Source organism: Thalassophryne amazonica, chromosome 16 (genome assembly GCF_902500255.1).
Source record: "Thalassophryne amazonica chromosome 16, fThaAma1.1, whole genome shotgun sequence".
NCBI classification, from domain to species: domain Eukaryota; kingdom Metazoa; phylum Chordata; class Actinopteri; order Batrachoidiformes; family Batrachoididae; genus Thalassophryne; species Thalassophryne amazonica.
The window spans coordinates 41,049,474-41,077,393 of NC_047118.1; the positions used below are offsets into that span (position 1 = coordinate 41,049,474).

Below are 27,920 nucleotides of genomic sequence, written 5' to 3' on the forward strand. Positions count from 1 at the left end.
GTTTATATTTTTGTTAAGTGTATTTTCTATACAACTTACTCCAGTCAAGGGTCACGGGAGTAATAATCTTATCCCTTCAATATAAAACAATAATAACAGCAACAACAACAACAATACTACTACTACTACTAATAATAATAATAGGAAAAATGTGTGACTACTTTTCACTTTAAAAATACATTTGTTTTAGGTGGTCCTTGCAAATTTTAGGAAAATAAAGCATTTATTTTTGTTTCGTTAATCCTCCTGCATATTACATCACATTCAGCAGCTGTCTTTATGTTGACATGACAGATTACAGAGTACAGCAACAAAAGACATCTGATTTTGTTTTGCTTATTCAGCCTATAATAAATTATACATACAAACAAAACATGTATATATGACAACATTAAAAACCAAGAACACACATGAAATCAAAAAGATATTTATTTTAATGTGATCCTTAGTAAACAAAGACAATAACAAGATGCAATAAATAAATAAATTTCAGAGATCAAATTTGCACAAAAATCACAGAGGCCTACTTTACAGAATATAATATAAAAATAACTAAACTGGGATAAAATAGACCAAAAGTACATAAATGCATTTAACTCCTGTTGTGTAAGTTCATTAAAAAGGTTTATGGTTTCTTTTTTTTTAAAAAACATGATTTTTGTTGGAATGCGAACATCAGACATTTCGAACTGCATTTTCTGCTGTGAAGAAAAGCTCAGAGCCTCCGATCCGGCAGGTAGCAGCACATGATTTTGTTGTTCGAGTTACAGTCCAACATTTCACCTTGGAAGAAGAAGAAGAAGAAGAAGAAGAAGATTCGCTGCACGTTATTTCTGCAGAGTTTGTCAACTGTAAAGTGTTAAAGTACACACTGTTATTTCTTTTCTTTTCTGAAAATTGCTTCCTCATTTTAGTATGGAGTCATCTGATGAGTTTATGAAGTATCGCTCTCCTCTGGTGTCACGATATGCCAGCAAAGAAATGTCTTATAACTTCAGTGACAGGAAGAAATTCTGCACCTGGAGAAAACTCTGGATCTTCCTCGCCAAAGCTGAGAAGGTTTGAGACATTAAACCTGGACATTTTCAGATCAAACTACCTCCAGCCTGTTGTTCTTTTGCAGTACTTTTGTCTTTGCGGGAGAGTTCGTGATCTCCAGAGAATCCTATCAAGTTCTCTAGTCTAAATATAACCTTAGTTTTAAAGGGGACTCCAGGAGTAAACAGCTGCGGCTCACATTAATAAATTATTTGTACAGTAAATGTCAAATAAGAAATACAGCTTAAAATATCTCGGGTTAAGCTAAAGTTAATTTAAAATACTTACAGCAGCAATTAAAAACAAGTTGCATTTGAAATGTTGCAAAGAAAGCAGAAGAATCAGCGCAGCAGTACACTTATTACTAAAACGTGGATATATGGAATATAATTTTAACAATGACGCCACGGTTCTTTGAGTTGAGGAAGTTTTGGCAAGAATGAACTCTGTATTTATTACATCCATTTTAAACTCTGATATGTTCTGTTATATCCGTGGATCTCCTAGATGTAGTACAGTTTTAACATCTACAGCCATGGTTCCCCCAGTTGAACACAGACTCCTACAGCTGAGGATTTGTACCAGACTCCAGTTGACAAGTAGTTAAAGCTACAGTATGTAGGATTTAGTGTCATCTAGTGGTGGGGCTGCAGATTGTATTATGCCATCACAAGTTGTGATTTTTGTTTCCCTTCATGCTTTTGATTTGCTGGCAACAGGAGTTCATGGTCCCTTCAGTTCAGTTCATTTTATTTATATAGCGCCAAATCACAACATAAGTCGCCTCGAGGTGCTTCACAAGGTTATGGTCTAACCTTAACACTGCCCTCTCCACTCCCAAGCAAGGATACAGGCAACAGTGCTAAGCAAAAACTCCCTCCAGCATTTTTTTGAGGAAGAAACCTCAAGCAGACCAGATTCAGAGGGGTGACCCACCACATAAGCCATTCTGATAATAACAGGTCGGTGGCACGGTGGCTTAGAGGTTAGCCCTGATGCCTCACAGCAAGAAGGTTGTGGGATTGCTTCCCGCCCTTTCTGTGTGAAGTTTGCATGTTCTCCCCGTGTCTGCATGGGTTTCCTCTGGGTGCTCCAGTTTCCTCCCGCACTCAAAAACATGCTTACTTAGGGTCTGCTCCTTTCTCTGCCGCCGACCAAGGCAGTCTCTACATCTGGAGTTGGTCCCTGGGTGCCAGACTCTGGCTGCTCAGTGCTCTTAGTTGTTGGATTGTGTCTAACTGTAATTAGGATGGGTTACATGCGGAGGACAGATTTCATTGTGTGTGTGTGTGTGCGTGTATTTGTTATTGATGTTGTTGTTATTATTGTTATTTATTATTACAAACAAAGTACTTATCTTGTAATGAACAATATGTATAATCCTCAATGTCACGAAAATGTGGGTTCTCAAACTTGTTAGTCTGCACTAGTAACCAGTAGACAGTGTCATTGTCTACATCCAGGGTTAGGGTTAGAAACTTGCATTTCAGAAACTCTCAGGATACTTGTATTTTGCTATACCGTCATACAGTTTCTATGTATAGAGTATAAATACTTTGCTGTGGTGATCCTAAAGCTACATTGTACTCTGTTTCCCTTGCAAAACCGTTTCCTCCCTGCTACTTGTTACGTTGTGTGATTATTCATTTTCTGAAGGTATGTTAAATTCTGAGCTGTGATTCTGCTGATTTTCAAGCCACCAGATGTTGAACGTATGGCCTCACATCGTACAGTCTACATATTCCTGGATTTAGACCAAAACTCTTAATTGCCTCAGACTCTGTAGTCCTGTCATATGACTCTGATCTCAACTGCAAACACTCAAATCTAATCAGGATATTGAGCATCGTCTCAGGAGGAGAGCACGTTTGTCGAAACTGAGTGACAAATGACATCAGCAGGCGGTTTGTCTTCAGTTATAGTGTCTTAAGTAGTTACAGCATAATGAAACTGACGTTTTAGTTCTAAAGATTATTCAGAATAATCCATCTTATGCTGTATCGCGCTGTAACAATTAATCAATTATTAAATTAATCATCAGTTATTTTCCTAATCGATTAGTCATTTTGAGTCTTTTTTAATGTCCAAATTCACAGATTTCAGATTCTTAAATATGAATATTTTCTTGTTTCTTCACTCTTTGAGAGTAAATTGAATATAATTGTCTTGTGGACAAAATAAGACATATGAGGATGTCATGTTGGGCTTTGTGAAACACTGGTCAATATTTTTCACAGTTTCTTTTGCCAATTTATGGACTCAACAACTTAATCTAGACCATTATCAACAGATCAATGGATAATGAAAATATTTGTGGACAAATGCAATAGTAAGTCCCTTTGGCTGCTCCCTTGTTTGCACTCGGGGTCGCCACAGCAAATCCAAGGTGGATCTGCATGTTGGATTGGCACAGGTTTTACGCCGGATGCCCTTCCTGACACAACTCCACATTATATGGAGAAATGTGGTAGGGGTGGGATTTGAACCCGGAACCTTCTGCACTGAAACTGGGATTTTATTTTCTGTTTGTGTGTGTTTGTGTTTCAGGAAGAACCAAAGCTCTCTGCAAGATTTTCTATCATTTTCCCCCCAGTTTGCATGAATGCTTCTCAGTCAAAGAGTGTGCTCATAATCTTAGAGGTTTTGCTAAATTCACATTATTAAAAGTTAGAACCACCCGAAAAATTTTTTGTGTGTCTGTATGTGGAGCAAAGTTATGGAATGGTTTGGACGTCAAACTCAAGCAATGCCAAAATATTCATGAATTCAAGTCACATTATAAACAGAGGGTCTGGGATCGGTATAGAATGATTGAGACTCAACAATAAAAGCCATTTTACATTCATGGCTCATGGCTCTGTATCACAATTGTTGGTTTGTGCATTATATGTTTGTTTCCTTCATATGTTTGGTTCTTTATCGTAATTGGTATTGTTGCGCTCTTATCATTGTTGGTATGTTTTTTATATGTTTGTTTCCTTACCGTAACTGGTATTGTTGTTTTCTTACCATTGTTGGTATGTGCAGCATATGTTTGTTTTCTTTGCCGTAACTGGTATTGTTGATCTCTTACCATTGTTGGTATGTGCTTCGTTGCTTGTTTATCATATTGGTATTTTTTTCTTGTCGCTGTTGGTATCTATTGTGGGAAATTACAAGTATTTAAACGTATTATTTTCTTAATTTTCTATCTAATTGACGGGAAGCAGCTATGTACTTTATGTTAAATTTGAATAAAGGGGTGGGATTAAATAAGTTTTCTTCCTCCCACTCATTTTTGAGCGGATATAATGACCTGAGTTAATAGTAAATTTAATTTATTGTTTAATTTATTGTTAAATTGTTTTTCTGTTTTTTTTTCTGTTTTCTGTTTTTCTGCATTTCTTATCCTCTGCTCAAATAAAATAGAAAATGATGATGATGATGAATGCCTTTTAAACATTTTGTCATAAATTTCTAAACTAAACATTTTTTAATGGCAAAATATTTAAATGCAAGATTGAAAGTTATTCATAGAATTAATGGTTATGATTCACTGGTAAATTATCCAGTGGATGATTGACTAATTAGAAAAGAGACACATTAAAAAAATCATGACAATAATAAATTAGAAAAAGTTAAAAGTTAGTTGTTGCCCTAATGCTGTGCTGCAGTCAGAGTAGTAAGTCAGAATTTCCCATTTAATAATGGACATTTCTGTCCTTAGAGCATGATTTGTAACACCTTGAAAATCAGTTTGAAATTTAAATAATAAATCATATGGCACGAGTGTTAACAGTTATCAAATGTTATAAATTTCTTTGTGTGGAAACATGTACCTAGTGAAGTATGCAATGAGTTTCAGTAGTTTCAGATTTTTTTTGTGTGTTTTTTCACTTGAAATATGATTTATTTATTTGTGTAGCAGCTGAACATGAAGATGAACACAAACAAAGAATGAAATGTAAATAAGAACAAAGCACATCTGGGAAGAAACATTTTTTGAGTTATAATGTTTACCATTGCATATTTTTCTTAATTAAATTCAGATTTTGCCAAGTCAGGTCTTAAACTCTGTTTTCTCCACTTTTTCATCAAATTTTGCTTTTTGTAGTTTTCACACATCAGTTTCTCCATTTTGTAGATTTTTATATTCTCAACGTATGAAATACGGAGGGATATAGCGATCAGCATGTCCGTCCGTCAGTCCACGCTTGCTAGTACAATATCTCAAGAATTAGTTGACCAATTTCATTCATATTTAGCACAAGTGTGTACTTGGGTGAATCCCTGACACCAGTCAATTACAGTGACCTTGGGGTCAATGTCAAGGTCACAGTGAGATATTCAAGATATTGTTATTGCCACCCTTGTTAGCGCAATATCTCAAGAACCAGTCGACCAATTTAATTCACATTTAGCATAATGGTGTACTTGTGTGATCCCTGACACTTTGTATTACTGATTTGTGGGAACTGGAGGAGGAGGGATATGATTTTGATAACTCTTGTTCTGTTACAGATGTCCATTGATGTACAGTTTGTAGTTCTAACCTTCCCCAATTCATTTTGATTGCTTTTATTGCAAATTACCAACATTATATTTTCATCAGATATCTGTTTATTTACTGTGATACTTTTGTCAGTGAAATGAAAAACACCTAGTAGTTTCCACTCAAAGGGAGCTTATATTTTAAATGTTTGCTGTATTTCACAAACCATTTCCCAAATTCCTTTGCTTCCTGACAGTGCCATAAATGTGAGGATCTACATCAACTGACCCACATTCTCTCCAACATATTTGGTGTATTTTAGTTGTTTACTTTTCACAATTTGTCTAATGAAAAAGCCGTACCAGGTTTTTCCAGGAAAACTAAGTCCAAGTGCATGAACTGGTGGATGTCTGGTTTTTCCACATTTTGCCAGTTCTCATCCGTGATCACCATTCTTAACTACTTCTCCCATTCTCCTGTTATGTATGTGGTTGAATGTTTATTTAATCCACGATAAAGTGCTGAGATACTACTTTTAATGTTTTCTTTGTGGTTTGAGTCATTTCATTCATTTCTTTGAGGGATTCACTGGGATTCACTCTTTAATTGAAGATAACTGTAAAAGTCTTGTGAACCCAGATTGTATCTCTGATATTTTAATCTAAAGTGTTAATCCAATAATACAGGATTACAAGTGTAATTTAATAAAGACAATTTTTGTGGATGATTGTGTGTTCATTGAGCAAGTTTACTTTGTTTACTGCGATTGGATTTCTTTAGAGCTATCAAAGATATCTGCACTCAAACATGCAAAAGGGTTGACATGCTTTATTTATTTATTTATTTATTATTACTATTTTTGTAGTTGCAGAGACTTGTCATACTCCCCACATCAACAACAAAAACAATGACCACTAAAAAAAAAGCCTAAAAAATTTTTAAAAACCTGAGTGGTGTGTCACCTTGTCTTTTTTGTGTTTTTGCCTCTTCATTGTTCTCCTCGGCAGACTTTAGGGCTGCCCATCACAGATGCTCAGATCGCGGAGATGGAGAGCCACGCGGAGGACATTGACTTCGCGATGGCGGCCGTGGAGGAGCGTAAGCTCAGACATGATGTCATGGCTCATGTACACACCTTTGCACACTGCTGCCCTACTGCTGCTCCTATCATCCACCTTGGAGCCACTTCTTGCTACGTGGGAGACAATACTGTAATTATGATTAACAATATGTGTGTCATTAGAGGAGGCATCGTTAATCACAGCGCAATGATTTTTCTCTGATGAATGTCTCAGAGATATGTCTCAGAGATGTCTCAGAGATATATATATATATATATATATATAACTGGAGGTATGGTGCATCTGGAAAGTATTAAAGTATTGAGTAAATTCATTTTTTTCCTCAAAATTCTACTCAACACCCCATAATGACAGCATGAGTAAAAGTTTTTTTTTTTTTTGCAAATTTAATAAAAATAAAAAACTAAAAAATCACATGTACATCAGTACACCCATACCCTTTGCTCAGTACCTTGAATCTTGAATATGATGCCACAAGCTTGGTGGACCTTGGTGCAGTTTTGCCCATTCCTCTTTGTAGCACCTCTTAAGCTCCATCAGGTTGGATGGAGAGCGTCGGTGCACAGACATTTTCAGATCTCTCCAAAGATCTTCAGTCAGATTCAGGTCTGGGCTCTGGCTGGGCCACTCAAGGACATTCACAGAGTTGTTCTGAGGCCACTCCTTTGATATCTTGGCTGTGTGCTTAGGGTCGTTGTCCTGCTGAAAGATGAACCGCTGCCCCAGTCTGAGGTCAAGAGCGCTCTGGAGCAGGTTTCATCCAGGATGTCTCTGTACATTGCTGCATTCATCTTTCCCTCAATCCTGACTAGTTTCCCAGTTCCTGCCGCTGAAAAACATCCCAACAGCATGATGCTCCCACCACCATGCTTCACTGTAGGGATGGTGCCTGGTTTTCTCCAAACATGGCGCCTGGCATTCACGCCAAAGAGTTCAGTCTTTGTTTCATTAGACCAGAGAATTTTGTTTCTCATGGTCTGAGAGTCCTTCAGGTGCCTTTTGACAAACTCCAGGTGGGCTGCCATGTGCCTTTTACTAAGGAGTGGCTTCTGTCTGGCCACTCTACCACACAGGCCTGATTGATGGATTGCTGCAGAGATAGTTGTTCTCTCTACACAGAGAAATGCTGAAGTTCTGACTGAGTGACCATTGGATTCTTGGCCACCTCCCTGACTAAGGCCCTTCTCCTCCGATTGCTCAGTTTAGATGGATGGCCAGCTCTAGGAAGAGTCCTGGTGGATCTGAACTTTTTCCATTTACAGATGATGGAGGCCACTGTGTTCATTGTGATCTTCAAAGCAGCAGAAATGTTTCTGTACCCTTCCCCAGATTCGCCCCTTGAGCCAATCCTGTCTTGAAGGTCTACAGACAATCCCTTTCACTTCATGCTTGGTTTGTGCTCTGACATGCACTGTCAATTGTGGGACCTTATATGTAGACAGGTGTGTGCCTTTCCAAACCAGGTGGACTCCAATTAAGCTGTAGAAATATCTCAATGATGATCTGTAGAAACATGATGCTCCTGAGCTTAATTTTCAGCTTCATGCCAAAGGCTGTGAATACTTACGTACATGTGATTATTTGTTTAGGGTTTTTTTTTTTTTTAGTATTTTTAATAAATGCAAAACTCTTAAAAATGTTTTAACCTTGCCATTATGGGGGTATTGTGTGTAGAATTTTGAAGAATAAAATGAATTTCATCCATTTTGGAATAAGGCTGTAACATAACAAAATGCGGAAAAAGTGAAGTGCTGTGAATACTTTCTGGATGCACTGTACATGCTAGATTCGCCATACCTTTATGATTGTTTTTAAGCCATATCAGTTTGCTGTTTGTGTGTAGTCATTTTCTGCCTTACAGAAGTTGCAAGTAGATGAGTTTAAATACGTGGGATCAACTGTTCAAAGTAATGGAGAGTGTGGTAGAAAGGTGAAGAAGAGAGTGCAGGCAGGACGGAGTGGGTGGGGAAAGGTGGCAGGAGTGATTTGGATGGACAGTGCAGAGGAGGGACCCTAGGGAGAAGGATGCTGAGGATGGAGCCACCAGGCAGGAGGAGAAGAATGAGGCCAAAGAGGAGGTTTACAGATGTGCTGAGGGAAGACATGCAGGTGGTTGGGGTGACAGAGGAAGAGATGACAGGGTGAGATGGAAACCATTGATCTGCAGTGGCAACCCCTAATGGGAACAGCTGAAAGAAAAAGAAATATTAATCTGAACCTTTGTTTCCTCCTTCATCAGGATCTGATTATGCTTCGTGACGGATTTGACATTCTGTTGCCAAAGGTGAGGCTCAGCATCAAGACAAACATCCGTTCAGTTGTGTATCTGAAACTGTGGAAATGGAAATTTATTTTCCCTGTAAGTCTAAGACTTAATGGAATCTGGAATCTGAATAAAAGTATGAATAAGAAAGAACTTTATTAATCCTGAAGGAAATTATTAAGTATATCAATCAAGTTTGTTTATGTAGGAAATCATTTTTGTTTATTTATTTATTTTTGTGTTGTGTGTGCTGTAGTTTGGCATACCGGTATTGCTGACCGAACATTCCCCATAAAAATCAGTCCGCCCTACTTTCACTGCGCATGTAATCATTTCTGTGCGTCAGCTGTGGTTCACCGATTATCACCATCGATTCTGCTTAAGAGCTGCTGACTGAGAAAATCAGCCATGGGTGGAAAGTCGGGGTCAGCACATCTTAATGAAACTTTTCACAACAGCTTATTTTGAGGAAAAATGGCATATCCTACAGTATTTTCCAAAAAATCAGTTTGGTTGCCATGGAAACGCACTGTGCTGGAAAAGGACCAAAATCAGCTGTTGTGGCTACTTCAGTGGTCGCATTTTCAATAACCGTTTTAGACAAAAGCATACAAAGAGATTGGGTTTTACATACAAATGAACATTAAATATCAATAGAATGAGTAGATTCTATAGATTTCAGAATATGTGTCATACATTTGTACCTTTCAGCTGTAGGCAATGGTGTGTGTCTTTTTATGCTGAAGTTACCCTCCTATTTCAAAAATGTGGAAAAAAATTAATATATGCATTATGTGCTCTGCCTATTATCACTATGTGGACCATGACTGGCTATTTTATCTATTTATATTTTGAAAACAGTGAGATGTCACGTTCCATGTGTTGGGGCCCTCATGGCTTGGTTTTCAGCTGTTCTTCAACTGCGCTCCAGTCATCTATTTCAGCAACAGATATCTGAGGCTTTTGTACAACAATCATTTCCACATAAGTTCAGTGTTGTTTCATCATTAAAGACGGGGGAAGCAATCAGTGCGCAGCTGCCAAACAAGCTGCTGCGTTCACTGCGCCTCCGTCATTTCAAAGCTTCAGTAGCAACTCACCGATTATCGCCTCGTTTCTGCTTAAAACGGGCTCGGTTCTGCTTAAAACTCACTTCAGAATGATTTAAGAGGTTTTACCTTGTCATCTGATGGTTAATAATCACATTCTTCCCTTTGATCGCTTTGGGTGAAGAGACACTGTCTCAGACGAGCTGCTGTGGTCTCAAATGACGCTTTAGCAGTGAAGGCAGTGCGGACCAGTTTTTAGGGGGGAGACCGTTCGGTCTGCGACACCGGGAATACCACAGAACATGAATAACTACAATGATTTTTTTTTTTTTTGGTGATATATTATTGTAAATCTTACTTGTTAGCTGTGACTGTACTCAAACCATGAAATTGTAAAATGATGCAAAATGACATTTACCAATTGATTTTGGAACTGCAAGAATTAATTGATGATTGATCCACTACTAAATTAATCAACTAATTAGTTTTTGTTGTCTAAATATCCAAATTCTTGGATTTCAGCTTCTCAAATGTGAATATTTTTTGGTTTATTTTACTAACTGAATATCTTTGGTTTGTGGACAGGACAAAGGAAGGGGTCATCATCTTGGGGTCTGGATAATAGAACTGCTCAACATTTTTCAAATTTGTTTTTTAAATTTGTCTTTTTTTTACATTTTGTACCTGACAACTAATTTAAAAAATAATCAACCGATTAGTCGATTAGAAAAAATACTTATTAGTTGCAGCCCTAATTATTTTACCTGATTGCTGTCTGTCTCTTGCACTCGTGCTTTAAATCAACACACCAAAACCAAAATGTTTGACCACTTGACTTGTAACTTTAATCACCAAAATAAAGTCATTATTGTGATACTGGAAAGTGTTAAACAATAAAACAATTTATAATATGTAATACAGGAAAAATACCAAGACATGCAAGACCATACTTTGTGTGAAAGGACTAAGGTCATGTTACATAATGACCTTTGTAGCCTGTGAATTCATGTGCACACATCATTAAAGGTGAAAACATGCTCACCTACTTTTGCTATGAAATACATCGAATGTAAGTTAAAAAGTAATGAAAAGTGAATCAAAGCAATCATAAGCATTTTAATTTCATTGGCAGTACGTTGTTTTTCCACAGATCTGGACCACCACCTGTCTGATAAGGCCATTTCTCTACACAGTTCACTCACTCATGTTAATATTTAACAAGCTTTTGGCTGCACTTTGTTCTTGTTGATTTTGTTCTTGTTCGTGTTGAAAGATGTTAAATTGAACTCAAACATTATCTTCTGACGGCAGAGAGAATATGTGATGTTGCTTGATTAGCTCGTCGAGGTTGTCTTGAATGTTTATGAAATGTGTCTTCAAGTTTGTAAGTGGTTTGTAGTTTGAGAAAACAGCATTCGCGTATGACTTAATTAAATCAGGATCTAGCCAAGACTCGTCCGGTTTACTTGGTATATGTGCCCTACGGTTTGGGTCATGCTTTTGCCGTAATTGCCAAATCGTGTTACTACAACCACGACTACTACATTGCTTTATGTCAACAACAAAAGTATTGCTGATCATGTAGGTCTTGTATTTATCGAGCAGTTTATCCAGATCCTGCAAATACTCACTGATGGCAACTTTGATTGGGTTGGTTAAGTTTGATGAAGCTTTTCCAGCGCCCAGCCGTGCCTCATGGATCAACATTTGGACATGGAATGCAGCTCCATTAACCCAGATCTTGAACCCACGAGTCTTGATCTCTCCATCATACAGCAGGGAGTTTCTCAGGGTGGTGAGCTGATTACTCAGCTTTTTTTCAAGTCTGCCCAGCTCCTTCAGCAGAGCTTGTTGATTGTCCATGAACATTTTATGACGCTTCACATACTCTAACATTGTGTCCCTGACACGAGAAGCTTTTTCTTCTCCAAATATACGCTGAATCATGCTATACGAGTTTTCGCTCGTTTGTGTTGAAGTGAAGACCATCTCCATGATCATGGAAATTACTAGTGCTCCAAGTCCAACGGCATTAGGGGCTCGAGTCTTCGGACCCAGAATAGAGCCCAGTCTGTCAATGTAGCCCGGTACTTTGGCCACCTTAAGTTGGGTGGAGTAGTCTTCTAGGACAGTGCTAGAGTCTGTTCCAGAATATTTTACCAAGGACTCATCTATGCCAATATCTGGCAGGAAGTTTGGTGATCTTGATGCAGCTTGGTAAAGTTCAAGACCTTTGCTGTCATAATCTACTGTTGAGGGTTGAGAGCCCATGTTTTCCACTTGATAGTTGAGGCTGAGAGACAGAGAGCGTTTCACCAGCAGATTGATATCACGTCCCTGAAATGTGGGGAGACATAATTCCAAGTGACACAGTGGTACCCCATCAGTAACGGATTTAGTGTAATGATTAAAACAACTGTAGAGTACATACTCTCAACTCGAGTAACAGTTACATTCAGTGTTCGGTTACCTCAGATAACTTTTAATATCACGCACAAACAGCTAAAATGTAAGACTTCACAAACGTATTAAAATTGCATGAAATGTATTACACCAATCTCAAAATACTATTAAATTGTGTATGAATCCACAAAATTGTGGCTACAACACTGATAGATATTCCTTGGTTTCCCACCGAGGCCTCATCTACACACATACCTTTCATGCCCAAGACCAGGAATTGTAAAACTTTTTCAGACCAAGGATCACTGAACCAATAAAAAAATTTAAAAATCTGGTGGACCACCTAATTCCACAAATACCCCAAAACAATTATTTACATAGGAGTTAATAATAAAAATAATACACCTGCTACTATCACTTAGACTCTGGAGTAATTTTTAAATCGTTTGACAAACACTTTTCAGTTACAATATGATTAATTTAAAATTTGGTGTTCTACCAATATACTTACAGACCACTAGGGTTTGCTCATGGTCTACCAGTGGTCCCCGGACCACCGTTTGAAAAACACTGCTGTAGACAAACCGAGCTCTAACTTCCTCAAAATACTACATAAACATAATCTAAACACTCTTAAAATGTTAGCAAGTTTTCACATTCACTTCATTCACAGTCCACACACACACACCTGAAATGTGGAGAAAAATAATCACCCAAGTGGCAGAGCAGCGTTTCCTCAGTGACGACTTTAGCGTAATGACGAAAAATAGTGCAGTTTCTTGTCAGTGTGTGGGCGAAAAACACAGTAGATCTCAAGACTATCAGATTAAGAGCACTCAGACTGTCACATTAAAAGCACTCTGTATATCGCAGATAAACACTGTATATACTGCTTGACCAAACAACAAGTGAACCAACGTAGAAAAAACACTTTAAAAGCATTTAACCATTTTTAAACATTATGAATTCCTACCTTTTTAGATGATTATTTTAGTCAATTTATATTCATGTTTTATCTTTCTCACTCCACCAAATTATTACACAGAATGAATTTACTACCTCTTAAAACCTTTTATTACTTTATAACTTGTCACACTGACACATGCAGACTAAAGTCCAAAGTCATCCGCCGCCTGTTTCTCCACACAGAGAACACCAGCAACTACAACCCCGGGGGGGGGGGGACAAACCCCTGCAGTGATCCTTACATTGACTTTTACCTTGACATTTCATTGTGGACATAATGAACCCAAGCCATTTCTTGTTTTGTGTGGTCAACATCACTTTAATTTGTTAATATATTCACCCAGTCTTACATTTAAATCCTGCAATGGGACATCGGGATACGTCCTTCAGCACTTGTGATGTTGCTACCGTTCCTTCTCACAAAACCTAAAATACATTTTGGCATTGAGGATATCAGAAGCTTCCTAAAGTATTTATAATTCAACATTTTGTTGAATTCTTTACAACTGGCTAATGCATCTGATGCAGTTACTCAGTAATCAACTCATTTCTTTTTTCCACAGCTTGCCAGAGTCATCGACAGACTGGGAAACTTCACAGAGAAATACGCTGACCTCCCCACGCTGGGTTTCACACACTACCAGTGAGTCACAAACCTTTCTGATGCTGTGATGTGTTGTCACCACTTTGTCTGGTTTTCAGGTTAATTTCACCGCTAAATCTTTATGAAGTATACTGCATTTTATTTGTTATTGTCTCTTGACTACTCGTCCTCCAGGCCGGCTCAGCTGACAACAGTAGGGAAGCGAGCCTGTCTGTGGTTGCAAGACTTGGCCATGGACATGCGGAACCTTCAGCGAGCGCGCGATGACCTCCGTTTCCGGGGTGTCAAAGGACCACGGGCACTCAGGCCAGCTTCCTGCAGCTCTTCCAGGGGGACCATGACAAGGTCTGTGGAGCAGATGATGAATGAGCAGCTGTTTTAACAGTGCTGCTTTGGCTGATGCATTTAACTATTTACGAAGGACCATTTAACTCGTGATTCTTGAAATGTTTTAAATACGGAAACTCCTGTAAGTGTAAGATCATTCAGTGAGTGACATCTAAGAAATTATTCTTACATGTTCAAATAATTTTTTGTTTGGGGCAAATTTGCAGTTGTGGGTAAACACCTCAAACCTGGAAAAACTGCACTGTCTCATTCTCAGAAATAAGTCTTCAGTATTTTATTAATGCTGAGGGATTAGCAGTGCCACTTTTATTCACGGTGTCTCAGAATGTTAGGTGCTGGAATTTTGGGGCTCCAGCTGTTTTGCTCAGATATGTACAGTAATATTACAAGTTACAACTGCATGGTTAAACTGTTTATTTAAAGTTTTATCTGGTTAAGCTATCACACTGAGAATGCATTTTCACAAATGACTTCAAATGATCAGAGTTCTCTAAAATAAGATCATGGATCACCACAGTGGTAGCCATGCCCGTAAGCTAGCATGGAGAGTACTGTAGTGAGTGGACCGTAACATGTCACAGCTCTGGTAGCCGCCATCATAAGATAGCATTTGTTTTGTCATTACCCATAATGCTACATATCTCCACACAATGCTGTATGTATGCAAATTCATTGGAAGAGTTCCAGTTTGGCACCATTCTATTTTGTCCGTGTTATTTGTTCTTCTGACAGGCGCAATTTGTCTGGCTGACAGTCCCCTAAGCCAGTTTTTCCCAATCCTGGTCCTCGTGACCCAACATACTGTACGTTTTCCATTTGTCCCTGAACTAACTGGATTAGATCAGCTCAGTCAGGTGTGTTCAGAGAATCAACAGCTGACTCAATTGATCTACTCTGATCAATGAAAACGTGCAGTATGTTGGGTCCTGAGGACCAGGATTGGGAGACACTGCCCTAAACGTTGGCTCAGATAGCCATATTCCTGAAATATCTTGTTATATTACCACTGAAAATGTGAATCCACACAGAGAGAAGCACAAACTATAACTCTATCAGTGATTTTGCTTGTCATGCCACAATGCATTATGGATAATGGCACCAAATGGAGAGTATTGTACCAAGTAAGCCATATCCGCTAGTGAGCACTGGCTGGCAAAGCAGGGAAACCCTGCTAGAAACCAGCAGAAATTCTCATGTTTAAACGTTTTCCTGAAATAGTTGAAGAATTGACAGATTTGAGGCAAAAAGGTTGATGTCAAATTGCTTTTGTTCTGATTTTGTTTGGCAAGTCAGAATTTCATAAATAATGGTATCTCTGCTATGGTAGGTCAAAGTATTATAAGATGTTTTCAAATAACATATAAGATATTTTGAATTGGAATATCATAGTATTATAAAATATTATTATGTGTTACCGCTATGGGAGTCATTGCTATAATCGAAAACAGAGATTATTGTAGTAAGAAGGCCATGACAGCGAATTATGTGAAGAAAAACTCATATTTCTTTTTTTTTGTAACTGATGAAGAAGTTCACAGATTGGTGACAGTAATGGCTGTTTTTTTTGTGTGTGTGTTGTTTTTTTTTTTTTGCATTGGTAGGTCAGAATTTTATCAATTATGTTGATGTATTTCAGCTATGGTAGCCACCATAGCATAGTGCGCACAGAGAGCGTTGTAGCGAGTAGGTCATGACAGCTAGCGAGCACTCGCTGGCAAATCAGAGAACCCGTGCTGAAAATGAGCACAAATTCTATTATTTACACTTTTTTTCTGAAAAGGTTGAAGAGCTTGACAGAATGGTCACAGAAATGGCTGGCTTCAAAAAGTAAGTTTTGTATAGTTTGCTTTACTAGTATTGAGTATTATAACTTTTTTATGGGTTATGGAGTCTATTTTTTAGACTTTCTGATATTGTTTGAACCCTTCCTCAGGGCGTACCTTGTAACTGGACAGACATACAGTCGAAAAGTGGACATAGATTGTCTGTCTAACCTGGCAAGTTTAGGAGCAACAGTCCACAAGGTAAACTGCAGACACGCAACACTTTTAGACACATGCCTCCCCCTAGTCAATCAATCAATCAATCAATCAATTTTTTTTATATAGCGCCAAATCACAACAAACAGTTGCCCCAAGGCGCTTTATATTGTAAGGCAAGGCCATACAATAATTATGTAAAACCCCAACGGTCAAAACGACCCCCTGTGAGCAAGCACTTGGCTACAGTGGGAAGGAAAAACTCCCTTTTAACAGGAAGAAACCTCCAGCAGAACCAGGCTCAGGAGGGGCAGTCTTCTGCTGGGACTGGTTGGGCTGAGGAGAGAACCAGGAAAAAGACATGCTGTGGAGGGGAGCAGAGATCGATCACTAATGATTAAATGCAGAGTGGTGCATACAGAGCAAAAAGAGAAAGAAACAGTGCATCATGGGAACCCCCCAGCAGTCTACGTCTATAGCAGCATAACTAAGGGATGGTTCAGGGTCACCTGATCCAGCCCTAACTATAAGCTTTAGCAAAAGGAAAGTTTTAAGCCTAATCTTAAAAGTAGAGAGGGTGTCTGTCTCCCTGATCTGAATTGGGAGCTGCTTCCACAGGAGAGGAGCCTGAAAGCTGAAGGCTCTGCCTCCCATTCTACTCTTACAAACCCTAGGAACTACAAGTAAGCCTGCAGTCTGAGAGCGAAGCGCTCTATTGGGGTGATATGGTACTACGAGGTCCCTAAGATAAGATGGGACCTGATTATTCAAAACCTTATAAGTAAGAAGAAGAATTTTAAATTCTATTCTAGAATTAACAGGAAGCCAATGAAGAGAGGCCAATATGGGTGAGATATGCTCTCTCCTTCTAGTCCCCGTCAGTACTCTAGCTGCAGCATTTTGAATTAACTGAAGGCTTTTTAGGGAACTTTTAGGACAACCTGATAATAATGAATTACAATAGTCCAGCCTAGAGGAAATAAATGCATGAATTAGTTTTTCAGCATCACTCTGAGACAAGACCTTTCTGATTTTAGAGATATTGCGTAAATGCAAAAAAGCAGTCCTACATATTTGTTTAATATGCGCTTTGAATGACATATCCTGATCAAAAATGAAAAAGGAAGGTTGGAGATTGGCCTATAATTAGCTAAGATAGCTGGGTCAAGTGATGGCTTTTTAAGTAATGGTTTAATTACTGCCACCTTAACAGCCTGTGGTACATAGCCAACTAACAAAGATAGATTGATCATATTTAAGATCGAAGCATTAAATAATGGTAGGGCTTCCTTGAGCAGCCTGGTAGGAATGGGTCTAATAAACATGTTGATGGTTTGGATGAAGTAACTAATGAAAATAACTCAGACAGAACAATCGGAGAGAAAGAGTCTAACCAAATACCGGCATCACTGAAAGCAGCCAAGATAACGATACGTCTTTGGGATGGTTATGAGTAATTTTTTCTCTAATAGTTAAAATTTTGTTAGCAAAGAAAGTCATGAAGTCATTACTAGTTAAAGTTAATGGAATACTCAGCTCAATAGAGCTCTGACTCTTTGTCAGCCTGGCTACAGTGCTGAAAAGAAACCTGGGGTTCTTATTTTCCTCAATTAGTGATGAGTAGAAAGATGTCCTAGCTTTACGGAGGGCTTTTTTATAGAGCAACAGACTCTTTTTCCAGGCTAAGTGAAGATCTTCTAATTAGTGAGACGCCATTTCCTCTCCAACTTACGGGTTATCTGCTTTAAGCTACGAGTTTGTGAGTTATACCACGGAGTCAGGCACTTCTGATTTAAAGCTGTCTTTTTTAGAGGAGCTACAGCATCCAAAGTTGTCTTCAATGAGGATGTAAAACTATTGACGAGATACTCTATCTCACTTACAGAGTTTAGGTAGCTACTCTGCACTGTGTTGGTATATGGCATTAGAGAACATAAGAAGGAATCATATCCTTAAACCTAGTTACAGCGCTTTCTGAAAGACCTCTAGTGTAATGAAACTTATTCCCCACTGCTGGGTAGTCCATCAGAGTAAATGTAAATGTTATTAAGAAATGATCAGACAGAAGGGAGTTTTCAGGGAATACTGTTAAGTCTTCTATTTCCATACCATAAGTCAGAACAAGATCTAAGATATGATTAAAGTGGTGGGTGGACTCATTTACTTTTTGAGCAAAGCCAATAGAGTCTAATAATAGATTAAATGCAGTGTTGAGGCTGTCATTCTCAGCATCTGTGTGGATGTTAAAAATCGCCCACTATAATTATCTTATCTGAGCTAAGCACTAAGTCAGACAAAAGGTCTGAAAATTCACAGAGAAACTCACAGTAACGACCAGGTGGACGATAGATAATAACAAATAAAACTGGTTTTTGGGACTTCCAATTTGGATGGACAAGACTAAGAGTCAAGCTTTCAAATGAATTAAAGCTCTGTCTGGGTTTTTGATTAATTAATAAGCTAGAATGGAAGATTGCTGCTAATCCTCCGCCCCGGCCCGTGCTACGAGCATTCTGACAGTTAGTGTGACTCGGGGGTGTTGACTCATTTAAACTAACATATTCATCCTGCTGTAACCAGGTTTCTGTAAGGCAGAATAAATCAATATGTTGATCAATTATTATATCATTTACCAACAGGGACTTAGAAGAGAGAGACCTAATGTTTAATAGACCACATTTAACTGTTTTAGACTGTGGTGCAGTTGAAGGTGCTATATTATTTTTTCTTTTTGAATTTTTATGCTTAAAATAGATTTTTGCTGGTTATTGGTAGTCCTGGGAGCAGGCACCGTCTCTACGGGGATGGGGTAATGAGGGGATGGCAGGGGGAGAGAAGCTGCAGAGAGGTGTGTAAGACTACAACTCTGCTTCCTGGTCCCAACCCTGGATAGTCACGGTTTTGGAGGATTTAAGAAAATTGGCCAGATTCTAGAAATGAGAGCTGCTCCATCCAAAGTGGGATGGATGCCGTCTCTCCTAACAAGACCAGGTTTTCCCCAGAAGCTTTGCCAATTATCTATGAGCCCACCTCATTTTTTGGACACCACTCAGACAGCCAGCAATTCAAGGAGAACATGCGACTAAACATGTCACTCCCGGTCTGATTGGGGAGGGGCCCAGAGAAAACTACAGAGTCCGACATTGTTTTTGCAAAGTTACACACCGATTTAATGTTAATTTTAGTGACCTCCGATTGGCGTAACCGGGTGTCATTACTGCCGATGTGAATTACAATCTTACCAAATTTACGCTTAGCCAGCAGTTTCAAATTTCCTTCAATGTCGCCTGCTCTGGCCCCCGGAAGACAATTGACTATGGTTGCTGGTGTCGCTAACTTCACATTTCTCAAAACAGAGTCGCCAATAACCAGAGTTTGATCCTCGGCGGGTGTGTCGTCGAGTGGGGAAAAACGGTTAGAGATGTGAACGGGTTGGCGGTGTACACGGGGCTTCTGTTTAGCACTACGCTTCCTCCTCACAGTCACCCAGTCAGCCTGCTTTCCCGGCTGCTCGGGATCCGCCAGGGGGGAACTAACGGCGGCTAAGCTACCTTGGTCCGCACCGACTACAGGGGCCTGGCTAGCTGTAGAATTTTCCACGGTGTGGAGCCGAGTCTCCAATTCGCCCAGCCTGGCCTCCAAAGCTACGAATAAGCTACACTTATTACAAGTACCATTACTGCTAAAGGAGGCCGAGGAATAACTAAACATTTCACACCCAGAGCAGAAAAGTGCAGGAGAGACAGGAGAAGCCGCCATGCTAAACCGGCTAAGAGCTAGTAGCTACGCTAAGCTAGCGGATTCCCAAAAACACACAAAGTGAATAAGTGTAATAATTTAGAGGTGATTCAGCAGAAGGAGTGCTTTAGTTAAGGCACGTAAAGATTACACTGGGAAACAAATCGTAATCTAGATAACTAGATCAATCTAACTGCGCAGATTAAACAGCTAACAGATACAGAAAAACACCGCTGTGCTCAGGAACAGGAAGTGATACAATACCGCAGTGAGAGCAACCACCAGTCCCCCTAGTGGTGCTTAATGGATATTATCAATCATGTCCATGATCCTATAGTATTCAGTTATTTATTTTTACTATTTAAAAACTTGAAAACTTTATTTTTAAAGATCCATGGCATTATTTGAAAAGAAATTATTTCTTTCAAATAATAAAATAATAAAATAAAAGATAAACCATTTAGAAATGGTTTATCTTCAGGTTGGAAGATTAATCAGACCTTGTGAATAATATTGCATGAAGTCTTTGTCTTCACCTGGTGAATCTCATCATCTTTGATTTGTTTGCCTCCTGTAGATCTGTACAGACATTCGTCTGCTGGCTAACCTGAAGGAGATTGAAGAACCTTTTGAGAAAGAGCAGATTGGTACAGTCAGTTTTTTTATATACACTCTAAAGATGCATCATCACAAAGGCAGCTTCAATAACCGCTAATCTGCTAACTGAAAGCTTAACCATTAATTAACTGTTAAGTAATGCTTAATTTTGCTGAAGCTACTTGCAACTTTTCTTCTATGAATTTAACTTTGGCTGTGGTTTAAATATGGAGGTTCCTAAAATGCCAAGATCAGCGATGTTCAAGATGTATATAAATAATTAAAAAAAATAATGGAAAAAAAAAGAAATGTTAAGAAGTAAAAATGCAGATGGAAAATAACTTGAATAAAATAATTAATGCCTTAACTTGTCTTCACTTGCTGCTCCTGTGTCTCCTCGAGGTGACGGCTTCTTGCCTTCGCACGATGTGTTGATTCCAGTTATTGGATTACTGTATAAGCTCCAAGAGGAACAAAAGTGCATAATTTTAGGGTTTACAGATGTTTTGGCCATTAAACTTCATTTAAAAAATGGTGGAACTAAATTTAGTGAATGCTAATTGGCCCACTAATGGTTTTCAGAGTCAGCTGAAAGCTAATCCGCTAATGAAAACGTTATCTTAGCTAATTGGCTCTTAGTTACCGTTGAGTACGGGTGAATAATTTTCCAGCTTTTTGTCATTCCACTCTGTCCATTCTAGGTTCCAGTGCCATGCCGTACAAGAGGAACCCAATGCGTTCAGAGCGCTGCTGTAGCTTGGCTCGCCATCTGATGGCGCTGCTGGCCGAACCCGCTGCAAACGGCTTCGGTTCAGTGGCTGGAGAGGACGTTGGATGACAGTGCCAACAGGTCAGCTCTCAGCCATGTGAATTTCAGGTGTTTGCCGTGGCACCAGACCTCAGCTTTTTTCTCAAGCGTTATTCTCATGCCATTAAAGACAAACTCTGATCTGTTACAATTTTGGACGATGTAAATGATTTCTTGTGAATAGAAAATAGCTTGAAAGGGGCATTTGATTACTTGATGAGTTCATCAATAGGAAACTGATATTAGTCTCGACAGAATTCATGAAAAGTGGGCCCTATAAAAAGTTAACCGACATTTTGGAGTAGAAGCATATCATGTTGTTTTTAACTTGTTCATGGAAAAATAGGATACTGAGCTAACATTCTTATTTTAGCTTCTAAATGGACATGAAACGTACACGGTAGATAAACGACAAATTTTAAAAGTAAAGCACTCAACATTTCTGTGTATTTCCTGAAGAACATCACGACAAAAATCATATTACTCTTAAAACATTGCATAAACACAATGAACATCTTAATTTGTCACTTCTACATGTTCTATGCCATTTTATTAAGACGTTATAACTGATATCTGTAATTTATTGATTTAAACGGTGGTCGCGGAATGAGGAATAAACTATTAACAAATGGTGCATGTATTCTGATGTCCAGGTTATGTTTTTATATCATGACAACACATAAATGACCATTAGACCAAAATAAGAATTAAAGACAAATATTCAACATCCACATAATAACAAAATGCATGTTTATTGGTAAGAGAACACATATTTTATGTACTGTCATTCAAACGCCTGTTTATTTTTCTTAAACATGATCAGTTTGATAGGTGTAAACATTACTAAACAATATTCTAAACTGAGGCCGAATATACCATCACATTAGACATGCTGGACAACATCATTAGCAAAGGGCATGGCTGAAACACTGAAATACTATGAAATTTTGCCTATTTAGGGATACATTTCTAAGTATGTTTTTTCCAATAAAAATTTCAAATTGAGCTTGGAATCCATTTTTCCAAGATTCAGAGAGTTTATTTCATCCAAAAAGAGTGGATACCAACTTTTACTCAAAAATGCCGCTTCCTGAAAAAATGGTGGTAAGTGGTCTAGTTTGTATAACATCTAAATAATGTGAAAGTGCTTTAATTTGCAAAGAATTATTATTGAGTTCACTTTAAATTGGCTTCTACAGTGAAGGAAAACAGTCTGGTTTTAAGAGCGACAGCAGAGCGAGGGCTTCATTTAATTGTAAAAGAGGAACCTGGAAGAAACGTGGTCTGACAAAAGAATTATCAGGACGTGACGACAACAGTCACAATAGACGCTTTTCCTCCACAGGGACTGGATCCTGAAGCTGTATAGTGGGTCCAGAAAGAAGTGTTCACAGAAATAGGGCTAAAAAAAATATCCCTTATACGTCATTTCATTGGAAAGAAACATTGCACAAAAATGGATTACTAGACCGTACTGTGGGATAGCTCCAACTGATATTAAGTAAGTACCACAAAAACATTCAACCAGAGGTCATCATCTTGCGAAATGGGTCACTGCTTCTGCATTTGACGTGACGTCACTTCCAAACTGTCCTTTCAGGAATCAGATTTGCATTGTTTCTGTGTGCAGATCTGCTATAGACAACAACTCAGTCAGGACTTCTGGATCTGTTAAGTAATCTGTAATCAACACTTGGTGTTTTGAAAACATGCCATGCTGGGAATTTATTAGTTTGCCACACATTGTTTTCCAGTTAACCCTACCAAAACAAATCAGTCTGCTTCTGTCTGCCTGTCGTGCTGTTAAAATATCTGTAGAACCAATCCAAGGATGCCCACAGTATTAACTTTTAAAGCTTAGAGGGTCAAAGGTCAATGTCACAGTGCAAGTCAAAATTTTGAATGGAACGAAGGTTAGAAAATTCTCACAGCTAATATCTGTGAATCAGGGGTGATAGATCTGTAGTTACTAAAAGACATGAATAGGAAGTCATATGTGGACTTTCAAAATGTACCATTGGATTAGACTCTGAGTGACCTTGAAGGTTGTAATCATCAACGTTACTCATTGTTATGGTTTCTAGATAGATCCGTGTTGCTGAAATGGAAGCACACACCACTGCAATGACTGAAGATGGTGTTCAGATTTACACTTACTAAAGTGCCTTATCTAGTGTTTTTTTTTTAACCTATCCTCCCCTGCATATTGACTCCTCTTCTCCTCCTCCCTCCTGTGCAGGAGGATCTCCCTGCCTGAGTCCTTCCTGACAGCTGACATCATCCTCAGTACTCTCCAGAACATCACAGAAGGTCTGGTGGTCTACCCCAAAGTCATTGAGAGACACATCCACCACGAGCTGCCATTCATGGCCACAGAGAACATCATCATGGCCATGGTGAAGGCTGGAGGGAACCGACAGGTACAGGGAGCTCCTATAATTTTGTTGTGTGTGAGAGTGAAGCTGTTTTTCACTGACACAGTAAATCTAAGTCTGAACACCATTCTTTCATGTTTGGACACCAGTGTCACCGTTTGAACGGTCCCCCCCTAAAAATCAGTCCGCCTTGCCGTCACTGTGCGTGCGTCATTTCAGAGTGTCAGCAGTGATTCTGTCTCAGCAAGAGATATCTCAAGCTTTTATACAACGACCGTTTCCACCTTAATTCAGCATTATTTCATAATAAAAGACGGGGAAGCGATCAGAGCGTCCCAGCAGCACGTCTGGGCCTATGTCATTTCAGAGCGTAAGTAGTGACTCACTGATTATCGCCTAGTTTCTGCTTCAAACTGACTTTAGAATGATTTAAGAGGTTTTACTTTGTCATCTGATGGTTAATAATCACATTATTCCCTTTGATTGCTTTGGGTGTAGAGAGTCAGACTCAGACGTGCTGCTGTTGTCCCAAGTGACACATGCCCACTGAAGGCAGGGCAGACCAATTTTTAGAGGGGACTGTTCGATTGGCGACACCGGTACTGATCAAAGACATCAATGTGAAGATGGCTAACTTTACAGAAAATAAAGATTTGTGCTTACTGTAGAAGTAATGTTTGTTTTGGGTCTGGTTGTCATCTAAAGGGCTCATAATGTGCTTTTTGTTGTTGACCCTTTAGACTTTGGCATGCTGAATGATGTGTTATAGTCAGTGGTGGGCACAGCTAACCAAAAAGTTAACTTCGATAACCGCTAATGCTCTAACTGAAAAGTTAAGTTTTATAACCCGAAACCAATAAACTGCTAAAAAATTTAGCAGAAGTTACAACTAACCACTAATTTTTAGTATTGACTCCGGTACACTGGCAACTACTGACAAGCCAGTTTTGAGTTTAAACACCACCGACGCTTCTGAGTAAACTCAAAGGCGATCACAAACCCAACACGAACAACGAGTCAGAGCTTCTGGCTTTGTGCGCCCTGTCCACTGCTGTAAGGAAGTGTTACTTACTTTCAACATGAAACAGCACAGATGTGTGGCAGAAGACATCAAATGCAAGGCAAAACTAATTCCAGACAGTTTATTGACATTAACGTCAACTCTGTCATTTTAACAAAGTTTTGTATTGTTTTTGTATGTAATGCGCTAATTCTGAAGGTTTGATCATTAACACATAAGGATGCCAAAATCCTTTATGTGAAAATGAGCCTCCTCTCATTACTGGTTGGTTGGTTTATTTATTTGTAAAGACCAACACACAAGTTAATGTAAAGTGTGTGTGTGTTGTTTTTTTTACAAGTAAATGTGTATTTGTAAATATGTCACTTTTTTATTTGTAAAAAAAAAAAGGCATTTGCAAAACTGAAAATTCTATTTAAGTGTGATTCAGCACTACGAATAGCGACCGTGTGATCATTGGTCGCTATTCACACTCCCATCCAGTAGATGGCAGTGTTTTATGCATTTTGACCCCAAATGCTTAGAAAACTCAGTCAAATACGTTAGCAGACTGAAAGTTAGCTGAACTAAATTTAGCAGAAGCTAATTGGTCCACTGATGGTTTTTGAAGTTAGCTGAAAAGCTAATCCGCGAAACAAAAAAGTTAGCTTCGTTAATTAGTGGGTAGTGGATTAGTGGAACTGTGTCCACCACATCTTTTTGCTTTCGTCTACACTTTCATTGTATCTCTTCTTCAGGACTGTCACGAGAAGATTCGCGTTCTATCCCAGGAGGCAGCGGCCGTGGTCAAACAAGAGGGCGGTGATAACGACCTGCTGGCCAGAGTCCAGGCTGACCCTTACTTTGCCCCCATCTTGGGTCAGCTAGGCTCTATCCTGGACCCCAAGACCTTCATTGGACGTGCACCCCAACAGGTAGATCACCATCTGTTTGTCATCTTTAATACTCATTTGGATTGTTGCTGAAGGTGGAACATGTGTGGATTTAGGTGAGAGTGAAAACATGGCAGAAGGTGGTGACCAAGCTAAAGAAATCTTCCAACCTTTTAAAGATGACCAAGTGTGGGCACGGTTTGGCTTTTACCAGAAAGCTGAAGGAACGTTGGTTGAAGATTGTAACCCTGTATGCAGGACATGCAGAAAAAAGTCGCACCTCCGCACATTCTAGCAGTTCCGCAATAATCCTGATAACCCGATCATTTTGGTTGTAATCATGATATGATTGTTTGTTACATAAAGTCGCATCTCTTTACTTCTACATCTTCCTCTTTCTCCAGGTTGCCAAGTTTTTATCTGAAGAAGTGCGCCCCCTGCTGGAGCCCTACAAAGCAAAAATGGATGTCAAGATTGAGCTTGAGCTCTGAAACATGCCCGTGCGAGCACACACACACACACATCACGGTAAATGCTGTGTTGTACCTCAATAAAGAACAATCACGATAATTAAATGTCTTGATGCATCTTCATTTCTGTCTGCCGGAATTAAATAAGAGTAAATTTTTTTAATAATTAATAGCTGTTCTTTGTTGTACAGAGGTGAATAATTTTGTTGATGTTTTTACTGAAATCTAATGCAACTTCACACACTCTATTCTGTCAGCAGGGTATCTATACTACTTTGTGATGTCATAAGGCTTAAATGATCACAGATTTGTCAAACTTTAATCAGCTGCAAGTAAAAACAGCAGTGTTCTGTTTGGCTGACAGGATCCAAAGGTCATATTTGCCTTGAAGGCTTTACTAACCCGCTTCCTAAGATATGATGGGAGTTCATGTTAGCTGTATCATAGTAGCTGTATTATCATGTTATATTATATCATGTTATATTATCATTGTATGTATGTAAGTATGTTAGTAAGTATGATTTTTTTTTTTTTCTACTTCTCTAACTCTTTGCATAGCTTTGCATGAATTTATATGTTCAGTTAGCGGTTTTTCAGTTAGCTTTATATACATTTATATATACATTTAATTACTGTTTTCATAGCAATAAATACATTTTTAAATTCAGATAGTGTTATTTTAAGTAAATTTTAGATTGCTATCTTTATATTCATTTAGCTATTTGCATAGCTTTGCATGAATTTATATGTTCAGTTAGCTTTATGTACATTTAACTATTTTCATAGTGATAAATACATTTTTAGATTCATATAGTGTTATTAAAGTAAATTTTAGATCGCTAGTTTATATTCATTTAGCTAGTCACATAGCTTTGCATGAATTTATGTTTAGTTAGCTGTTTTTCAGTTAGCTTTATATACACTTAACTGTTTTCATAGTAATAAATACATTTTTAGATTCAGATAGTGTTATTTTACATCAATTTTACAATTTTACTTTGTTAGCTTTATATCCATTTAGCTATTGCTTTGCATGAAATTATGTTCATATTGATAAATACATTTTTAGATTCAGATAGTGTGATTTTAAGTACATTTTAGATTGCTAGCTTTATATTCATTTAACAATTTGCTTATCTTTGCATTAATGTATGTTCAGTTACCTGTTTTTCAGTTACTTTCAGATTCAGTTAGCTTTATACACACTTATCTGTTTTCATAGTGATAAAGGTTTTGACTGTGATTGTTTTAAGTGCATTTAGATTTGGTTAGCTTTATATTCCCTCAGCCCCAACCAGTCCCAGCAGAAGACTGCCCCTCCCTGAGTCTGGTTCTGCTGGAGGTTTCTTCCTGTTAAAAGGGAGTTCTTCCTTCCCACTGTCGCCAAGTGCTTGCTCACAGGGGGGTCATTTTGACCGTTGGGGTTTTTCTTTAATTGTTGTATGGCTCTTGCCTTACAATATAAAGCGCCTTGGGGCGATTGTTGTGACTTGGCGCTATATAAATAAATACATTTGATTTGATATTCCGTTTGTTAGCTTACAAGCTATAGTTACATTGCGCTAGATGAATTGTTTTCGGTTTAGATTGAGTCAGATTTATTTTCAGTCAGTTTTAGATCGTTTCAGGTAGGTTTTCCTGGAGCTGCACTCACTTTGGTTTTGATTAGGTTGGCTTTGTGTTTTTGTTGTTGTTGTTTTACAACACAGATATTGTTTATTCAAGTATGGCAGTGGTAGGTCCATGACCTATACGGGATCTAGGCACTCCCGCCCCCGTGCCTCCGAGGAAGGTTCTTTCGCCAGAGGCTAGGAGAAGGTCACTCTGATGTAAAAC

At 38.6% G+C, this 27,920-nt stretch overlaps 2 protein-coding genes across 2 annotated transcripts; one reads left to right on the forward strand and one right to left on the reverse strand.

The window, feature by feature from the left end:
* Positions 1 to 800: 800 nt before the first annotated feature.
* Positions 801 to 26,183, forward strand: adsl (adenylosuccinate lyase). The gene is given in 14 exon segments (XM_034190775.1): positions 801 to 1,059; positions 6,517 to 6,720; positions 8,831 to 8,875; positions 13,836 to 13,915; positions 14,051 to 14,166; positions 14,169 to 14,221; positions 16,005 to 16,051; positions 16,158 to 16,248; positions 20,519 to 20,588; positions 21,240 to 21,325; positions 21,327 to 21,388; positions 23,586 to 23,766; positions 25,480 to 25,656; positions 26,019 to 26,183. Coding segments are annotated over 14 exon segments (1,443 nt in total). The 5' UTR covers positions 801 to 915; the 3' UTR covers positions 26,106 to 26,183.
* On the reverse strand, positions 10,745 to 13,053 carry LOC117528184. The gene is made up of 2 exons (XM_034190776.1): positions 12,995 to 13,053; positions 10,745 to 12,240 (listed from the first exon to the last, which is right to left on the reverse strand). The coding sequence occupies exon 2, from the start codon at positions 12,172 to 12,174 to the stop codon at positions 11,191 to 11,193; it is 984 nt and encodes a 327-aa protein (XP_034046667.1). The 5' UTR covers positions 12,175 to 12,240; positions 12,995 to 13,053; the 3' UTR covers positions 10,745 to 11,190.
* Positions 26,184 to 27,920: the final 1,737 nt, after the last annotated feature.